A 9,763-nucleotide genomic window follows, 5' to 3' on the forward strand; every position below is an offset into this window, starting at 1 on the left:
CGTGCGTGCGTGCGTGCGTGCGTGCGTGCGTGCGTGCGTGCATGCGTGCGTGTGTGTGAAAAATCCGATTTACTTACTTTGAGAATATTCTTCTCCCATTTGAGGTGGATATTCTTCATCCCAATCGACAACATCGTCTTCGAGCAAGACAACAATATGACATTCGCGATCACCGCGTCGTGCACTGTTCACCATCAATGGCAAAATCAAATCCTCCAAGAATACTTCGAACTGGCAGCGTGCACCTTCATTCGACAATTCGTGTAGCAATCCTCCTGTAACAACAAACTTTTTAATTTTAAAAATTCTTATAAAAAATAAATTTATTTTCTATCAATTTAATATTTTTTTCCATTTATATACATGATTTTCTTCAATTATAATTGATTCAATCTTAAAATGTCCTTAAGATTCGACACTCTTGAGACGTCCGATTAATTAAATTATTATTTTATATACAAAAAATATTTGTTATATAATATATTAATTGTTATTTTTATTTATTATTTTTATATTTATACATTCTTTATTGTCATACTTTATATATTAATTGTTTATATATAATAGTAAAAAATATAGTACTTATACACTTATAATAAAAAAAGAATATAAATTTCTTAAAATTTATAAGAAAAGTTATGCAACAAAATTAATAAAGCTATACACACATATACATATATATAAATATTTTTTTGTTCGTAATACTTACTGAGATTTTGACATTTTACAGTGCTAGCATCAAAAGGCACTAGCAAATAGTCGCAAGCTTCTCGTAGTTCTTGAACACTTACAGTCGGGGGACATCGAATTACTCCACCCTTATAATACTCTAGGATAGCGCGGAAAACCATGGCAGAAATGCCATCGGCAACCTCATACTCCCCGCGTTCATTAGGTTGAGCATATTCTACACCTGAACTGAACATACGACCCAACATTGTATTGGGATGCGCTGTGAATAAAGCCGGATCAACAATAAATCTGAAACAAGAAAAGATCAAAATGCAAATAGATTTAAGGGTGCCTTTATATAATTTGCAAATTGTAAAACGTTCGCAAATGCTGACGCAGAATGACAATCACTGCACGCAAAATATACGCAAATGAAAACCAACCGCAATGAAAAAATAAATGCAAATTTTCTGAATCTGCGTTTGCGAATTACGTTTTGTGATTTACAAATTATGCATGGGCTTAATAAAGAGAAGAGATAAATCAATAAATTCAATCAATAAATTAAAAGAATAACTAAATTAGAGTGCAACAATATATTTTGACTGCATTCCATTTTCCATTTTCTTTGTTGTTCACTAAACGAGGTTAAAATGATATAGCATAGCTTTTTACCAAATGCAGCTTCTTTTCTGAGATATACAATGATAATCATAATTTTTTAGTAATGTAAAAGTAACTTTCTAAAGCTTTTAGTTCACAGAAAGTAATACTATATTATATTACAGCGCGTTAATAAAAATATTAAGATTTAACTGAAATATATACATTTTAATTTTATATTTTTAATTAATTAATATTAATTAATACATATATGTGTAATACACATATACTTTAAAGTATATTTTAAAGTATTTTATTAATAATTTATTAATTCTATTATCACCTGGTATTATCAACAATGAGGGTAATTCTTTCATCACTAGCTGGCTGATTGCTAACTCCAGTAATAGATGCTGTCGCCGATCCTCCCGACATTGTGTTGTCTTTGCTACTGTTTTGATTTTGAGTCTGACTCTGTTTGGCCATATTGACGTTTGACCGAATTCTGAGGAAAAAATTAATCTCTCTTAATGAATATATATAGCAATATATTTTTTCAATAGGGTAAGAAACTTTTTGGTAGATATATGATAATGATATTAACACGATTTATAAGACCTACCTTATAAATTACGAAGCCCGGTAGCTTGAGATTTGTAGAGGTCATAAGAAGAAAAGAATATAATTGTTCGAAATAAACATTTAGAAATAGACATTTAAAATTTTTCCTGTTATTTAATTAAAATGAATGAATAAAATAAATAAAATATAAATATTTATAATGATATTACATATTCAATTGAAAATAAAATAAAAAATTAATAAAATTTATCATTTTTGTAATATATTGTTTATAATGTATCATTTATACTATATTATCTCTACGAAAGCCTATTACTCTATAATATATACTGTTCTATAATATTGCGTGTGTGTGTGTGTGTGTGTGTGTGTGTGTGTGTGTGTGTGTGTGTGTGTGTGCGCGTGTGTGTGCGTGCGTGCGTATGTGTGTATGTATCATAATTAAAGTGTTAACTCAGTAAATGTACGTACTTACTGTCAAGGTACTGATTAGTAATACATTTACTAAAGTTAACACTTTGACTGTAACATATACATAAAATATAATATATACATATTAGATGTGGGAAAAAGTTCGTGGCGTTTTTTAATGCCATCTAATGGGAAAAATGCCACGAATTTTTTCCCACACCTAATATATACATGTGGTCTCCAAAAAATCCGGAAATGATAAAATATCTCGAAAACAAAGCATTTTTCAAAAAAAATGTTTCAGACAAAAGTTGAGGGATTTAAAACGATCTATTTATTAATCTTTATTTGATTCTGGATGGCGTTGCCAAGATCAGGTAAAAGTTAATTTTTTTAAATAAAAACTCCAATTTTTTGTTGCATATTTTTATAGCATACTTTGAGAGCTTTCCAAACATTACACATTACAATAATATTTTTCATTAAGTACTTTTCAAGTTGAAGCTTAAAAGTTACAATACCGCCAACATTAGCATTATTTAAGATATTTACCTGTCAATGATTACCTTTTAAAAACTGTTCAGGATCATGACATTATCTTGACGTACAATATTAAGATAATAACATTGAATATCATTTAAAAGATTTTAACCAGTCAAATTAGTTGGACATCTTAGATATATATAATGATAATGCCGCAGTACTGTAACTTTCAAGCCTTATAATCCAAAAAAAAGTAATTTAAAAAATAACTTCATTGTATTGGGTTGTCCGGAAAATTCGTGCCGATTTTGAAGGAAAATTAAAACGCAGAAGATTTAAATTTTAGTATACATTTATTAAATTATATACGTGTCATTCTACAACCTTTCTTCATCTTTCAGGCAACTTAAAAATTCCAGAATTTCTCAGATTTTTCAGCAAAAAACTTTTCTAAGTGATTTTTTACCTCGATCAAAGAGAGTTGAAGCTTTTTTCATTAAGGGAATTTTGTAATGATCGAAATAGATGGAAATCAGAGGGCGCGAGGTCTGGTGAATATGATGGATGGGGTAGAACATCCCAATCGAGCTCCAACAACTCGAGTTATCAAAGACACATGAAGCATTGTTCTGATGAAACACAACGCCCTTCCGATTCGCTATTTCTGAACGTTTTTGTTCAATTGCTGTCTTCAATTCGTCTAATTGAGAACAATACTTCTTTGAATTTATCATCTCGTTGTTTGCTAAAAGCTCATAATACAGGATCCCTTTCCAATCCCACCAGACACAGAGTATGACCTTCTTTAGATGAAGACCGGTTTTTGGAGTGGCTAAAGGTGGTTCATTTCGCTTTTTCCCCAAGATCTTTTTCGCTCAACATTATTGTAAATGATCCATTTTTCCCCCGTCACTACTTGCTTTAAAAATGTCTCCTCGTTGCGTTTACAGAGCGAGTTGCAAATGGAAATGCGATCCATCAAATTTTTCTCCGTTAAATCGTGGGGAACCCATACATCAAAACGTTTATGTAGCCAAGCTTCACAAAATGCTCGTGGATGGTGGATTTTGACATATTCAACATTTCTGCTGATTTACGTGTCGTATAGCGTGGGTTATTCTCGATCAGTGTTTTAATCTGATCTTCATCTGATGGAGGGTCTACCCGGGCATTCTTGATCTTCAAGATTGAAATCACCAGTTTTAACCTAGCAAACCATTTCCGCACAGTTCTTTCAGCTACAGCACCATAAACAGCGCATATATCTTGTTTGCCGCTTGTGTGGCATTTTTGTCTTTCCGGTAAAAGAAAAGCATTAAATGCCTAAAATGCACTTTGTTTTCTTCCATATTCAAAGGCGTATAAAACTGACAAAAATTAACGTATCACAACCAAATTTCTTTTCCAAGTATGCCTAAAGTACCGTCTTTTATGATATGTACGCATGTCATTTGTTTTCAATCGTTCTGATATATTCAGACCTGTCCTTACGCCAGCTACCAAAAATCGGACAATCCAATAGTATTTTGATAGCTCGAGGTATGCTACAAAATATGCAACAAAAAAAGGAAGGATTTTTATTTTAAAAAACTCGACATAACTTTGACCTAATCTTAGCGACGTCACCCAGGATCAAACAAATGCAATCAGTAAATAAATCTTTTTAAATCTTATAACTTTTGTTTGAAAAATTTTTTTGAAAAATGCTTTATTTTTGATACATTTTAACATTTCTGGATTTTTTGAAGATCCCCTGTATCTATAATATGTACAGGGTGTTCAGTGTAACATCCACACGATTTTTTAGATACTTCCAACAATTAAAAGGTTGCTAAAGTGACCAAATTATTGGCTTACAGTCGTATAAAAAAATCCAAATTGATTGAACGAAATTAGAAATTTTTTTACAGGATTGAAGTAGATGCAAAATTAGAAGATGGTGCAGTAGACTTTATACTAAAATTGAAAAAAGTTAAAAATTTACTTAATTTTTTTTTCGATTTTAGCTACTCTTAATTTTGCGTCTATTTTAATTCTGAGGATAAAAGGATTTCTTATTTCAATTCGGAAACTTTTATATAACTGTAACGTCAATAATTTAATCACTCATCCCCTTAAAAAGAAAAGTTAAAAGGTGAACATTGTGTCATGCAGTCTACATGCGATAAAAAATTTAAAAATTTTTTTAATAAAAGAAGTCAAGATTATCTTAAATATTTTAAGTAGCATCATACAATTTTTTCTATTATACTGTTGGGGTTTGTAAGACGAATTTAATGCACTGTTGATAACGTTACTTTTATTTTGTTTTACACATAAATACATAATATGTATCATAAATATCATTAATAAAGAAAGACTATGTAAACAAATTTTATTGATTTCTAATTTATGTAAGCAAATATTCTAATTACTTGATTTCTAATTTATGTAAGCAAATATTCTAATTACTTGATTTCTAATTTATGTAAGCAAATATTCTAATTACTTGCTTTCTTCTTTTTTTAACAAATTACTGACTTCTGCTTTTTTTTAACAAAGTATAGCAGCTATTACACTATTTTGATCCAAAGTTACCTATAATCAATTCTTCCTTAAAGATCTTGAATATTATTTATTGGTGTTTGATACACAAAAGATTTTTAAATGATCCTACAAGAAAACATTCATCGGAGATAAATCTGGAAATGTGTCGACTTGAACTGGTCCGTACGTACTTATATCTGATTTTTAAAAATATCCTGAAAATATTTAATTTTGAACTATTTGTGCATTATGGACTGGATAGCCGTCCATGGATAAAATAGTAATAAAATTAAAAATCGATAAAATTTGTAATTCATATATATTCATATAGTCTCTTTTTATTAATGGATATTTATGATATATATTATATATTTATGTGTATAAAATCAATAAAACATCAATGAAGGTGATTCTCGATAGTACGTTGAATTCGTCTTGAAGACCGCTGCAATATTGAGAAAAAAAATTGTATAACGCTATTTAAAAAATTCAAGATGACCTTGATTTTATATTTAAAACTTTTTCAAATTTTTTATCGCATGTTTTAGCCCACATGAAATAGATGAACATTCATTTTTCACTTTTAACTTTTCTTGATAACTGTTAATAAAAAAATAGTGCGGACCGTTATGCTGTGAACATTCAGTATATATTCTAAATTTTATATAGAAAGAAAACTGTTAATATTATATAGATATATTATCATTTTTAAAAAGACCATTTATAAAAAATAAAAATACTTTATAAAAAAATAAAAAATAAATTTCATATAATTATCAAATATACGTACAATTTTTAAACGGTAGTTTAAAATTTAATAAATTAAAAATTTTATATCAATCTTAAAAAATACCATTTTTTTATTTCATTAATATCAATTTTAATTAAATAAAACTTCTGAATTATATTTTCAAAATTAAAGAAATAAGCGCATATATAAGAAGAACATTCTTGCTTTTACCTATTACGTGCATTTACCTGTTAATGAATTTCGTGACCTGCGAATTTCTGCCGGAATTGAAAGAATGACAATGCCGATCGCCACTGCTGTCCCTCTGTACCAGACAAGATTTCGGCTTCGACGAGCCACCACAACTATACATGCACAGAACAACCACGTAATCTTATACTAATCGGCTACTTATACAAGCACCTGTGCGATGTTTCTACTACGCTACTTCATAAAAATTTGTTGCTTCCGGAACATTTGATATATGTACATACATATTATAAAATACCAGTAGTGCAATTAAAGCCAAATTTCCGTGATAAAAGAGAAAATGACGTTTTAGATATGCCTATAATAATGGGAAATTAAATTATGAAAGTAATCTTTTTGTTTATATTCATAACTATTATTATATAATATATTTATATGTATATGTATTATAACATATATATATTATATATATTCCACCGTACAACTCACATTCCCTCCCATGAAAAAATCAAAGAAATTCTGAAAATAGATAAAAAAAATATCCGTGTCCCCACGTTTTACTAGATCAAATCGTTTTTATGCAGTCATTTATTGTATTTGCTTCATATTGACTTTTTACATTTTTTTAAACTATTGTTTTAAACTATATAATTTTTTAAAATAAATAACTGACGTTTTTGCATGAAATTATGCGATGAATCCGAATACCAAAAAAAAAACAACTGAGAATTATTTTTTTCATTTTGTATAATAATAATACAATTATAATTATAATTATAAGAATCTTGGTCGTTTGATTTATCGTTTGTATGATTCCGGTTTTGTATCACGAACAATAGACCAACAGTATTCACTAAGCATGTGTCTGATGTCTTTTCCTTTGAAGAGTTTCTCAATGATCGCAATGTCTTGGTGAAAGCGTTCACCATGTTCATCACTGAATCACTCAAATTTGGTGGAAAAAAATCCAAATGATTGTGAAGAAAGTGTATTCTGAGTGATACATGTTAACTTTCAGTGCATGAAAAGTCGAAATCATTTCAGCAACAATTTTTTTTGTAATTATCGGCTCTTTTATTGCCCACAAAATTTTCAATAATGTCGAAGTAAGTCAGTACCATGACATGTATGTTTTCCTAACATCTATTATAATATTTTCAGAAAACCTGTGCTGTACAGTATTATAAAAAAACATTTGATGATACTTAAAAACGTTAAGGTCTTATGATCTGGTAAAACACACGCCAAGACACAGGTTTTTTTTTATATCTACTTTCAGAATTTCTTTGATTTTTTTCATGGGAGAAAAAAAATCGATTTTTGTCATACTGTGTTATTTATATTTATATAATATTTATATTCATAACCATTATTTAGCGCAAAGTCGATATTCATATATTTATGTCATGAGAAAAAACTTAATAATTGATAATATAACGTATAGAGCAACGTGTATGAAGTTGGCATTGCACTTTTCGAATTTTTCTTGATACTACATTTTGTACTGATTTGAGTCATAAAAAAAATCAATAGCTCAAACAAAAATTGCAAAAAAAAAAAGATTAATAAATATTCACTAGCTCTTTTTTGTAATTAAATTAATTCATCTTTTTTCTAAATTGGCATTAACTTGTGCCGTTGGAAAAATTTCATTATCTCATTTCGATTCGACAAAAAAAATTCACAAATAGAGAAATACATATATAATATGTAAATTACACTGCAACATAAATATAAAATTTCTTAAGTTACGGCTTAAATTTAAATATAAAATAAAAACAAGAGATAATTATTTCGATAAGTTTTTGAAAAATGAATCAGAATGAATAAAAATTTTACATTTTCAAATTTTGTTTAATTGTGCTGAATTGTACTATTTCGATAAGTTTTTGAAAAATCAGAATGAATAGAAAAGATCAGAATGAATAAAAATTTTATATTTTCAAATTTTGTTTAAAAATTTTGTGCTGAATTGTGCTGTCAATAACTTCTGAATAGTCATATTGAATCATGAAAAGAGAAATCAGAAACGAAAAATAACACATTAATTTGTATTAATGTACGTACCATTTATAAATAAAGACAATTTGAATAAAACAAAATGATGAGATTACTTTAAATCATTTATAAAAATGGATGGATGGAAAAATGAATAAAAAACTATGCTCCTCCCTGACAGTAAATAATCATAAAAAGTGATAAAAGGCATAGGAAATGTTTTATTCAACGCGCATACGTAGTTTATTTTCATTTATGCCTTTTTTATCACTTTTTATGATTATTTATTGACTGTCAGGGAGAATAAGCATAGTTTTCATCCATTTTTACAAATGTTTCATCATTTTCATTTTGTTTTATCCAAATTGTCTTTATTTATAAATGGCACGTAATAAAAATTAATGTATCATTTCTCGCTTCTGACGTTATGATTCAATATAGCTGTGGTGACTACTCAGGAGCCTTAATGACAAAACTTCCTTATAGGAAGAAGATATTGAAATTTTTCTGACGACACAACACAGCATAAATTAATGCCAATTTAGAAAAAAGAATTTTAACTTAAACACAAACAAGTGCGGAGTCAGCAAAATTTGTTATTCACTTTTTCCAATTTTTGTTGAGTTACCGAATTTTTATTTGTAGCATAAGTCAGCACAAACGTAGCACAATATAGCATAATGAAGAAAAATATGAGATTCGAAAAGTGTGGACCAGCAAAAATTAGATTTTATTTTTTGAAAAACGCTTCATGTTATTAAGTTGCAATTTGCGGCACAAACATAGCACAATGCAGCACAATTAAAAAAATATAAAATTATATATTATAAAAATAAAAAATTCAAAAAGTACAACTTCACACACGTTATACAACAAATATGTTAAAAAAACACAAGGTAATTATCAGAATTGAGTACATTATTTTATAAAATAATGCATTATCATTACTGTTATTTTTGTAAAAAGTACCATTACTACAGTATAAGGAACAATTCGTTACTTTTCTTTGTCACTTTTTTATGATATTAAAATAAGAGATTTAAAGATTTAATGATTATTATTTACAGAAATACGCCGGATATCTGGGAAATATCCAGCATTTCCGACACTTTTTTATTATTCGTCCAAATAAGTGGATATCATTGGTATTTGATAATATATCCTGTTGAAATTTTATATTGATTTGCGTCATTAATACAGAATTTTTATTCTTTTCAGCTAAATTGCTAATATAAATTTTTCCTTCTTTTTTTTTCATGTTGAGAAAATAAAGAAAATAATTATCGCTATTTATCCTTTTTTTTAAACCTTTTTCCAGATATCCGGCAGGATATCCGATAATGCCCTATCGAATATTCGAAAAGAATTTGACAATTTAACAATTCTTTATAATATTTCCAGTCAATTATTAAATAATTAAGGATGCACTATTATTAAATAATTAACTAATTAAGAATCATAAAATTATCAAATACTAGATATCGGATAGTTTTACGATCTGATGCATCCCTAATTATTTAATAATCAATATTAATTAATAGAAATAAT

The 9,763-nt window shown here is 28.1% G+C and overlaps 1 protein-coding gene across 1 annotated transcript in view; it reads right to left on the reverse strand.

Annotated features, from left to right (window-relative positions):
• LOC105623757 (BTB/POZ domain-containing protein 10-like) overlaps positions 1-9,763 on the reverse strand; it is a 12,300-nt gene that overhangs the window by 1,195 nt on the left and 1,342 nt on the right. The window contains exons 2-5 of the mRNA XM_012205137.1: positions 6,256-6,372; positions 1,619-1,780; positions 710-981; positions 78-275 (exon numbers count right to left, since the gene is read on the reverse strand). Of these exons, the coding sequence (XP_012060527.1) occupies positions 78-275; positions 710-981; positions 1,619-1,780; positions 6,256-6,372 (749 nt within the window). The remainder of the gene's footprint in view (positions 1-77; positions 276-709; positions 982-1,618; positions 1,781-6,255; positions 6,373-9,763) is intronic.

The sequence above is a fragment of the Atta cephalotes genome (assembly GCF_000143395.1).
Source record: "Atta cephalotes unplaced genomic scaffold scaffold00063, whole genome shotgun sequence".
Lineage (NCBI taxonomy): Eukaryota > Metazoa > Arthropoda > Insecta > Hymenoptera > Formicidae > Atta > Atta cephalotes.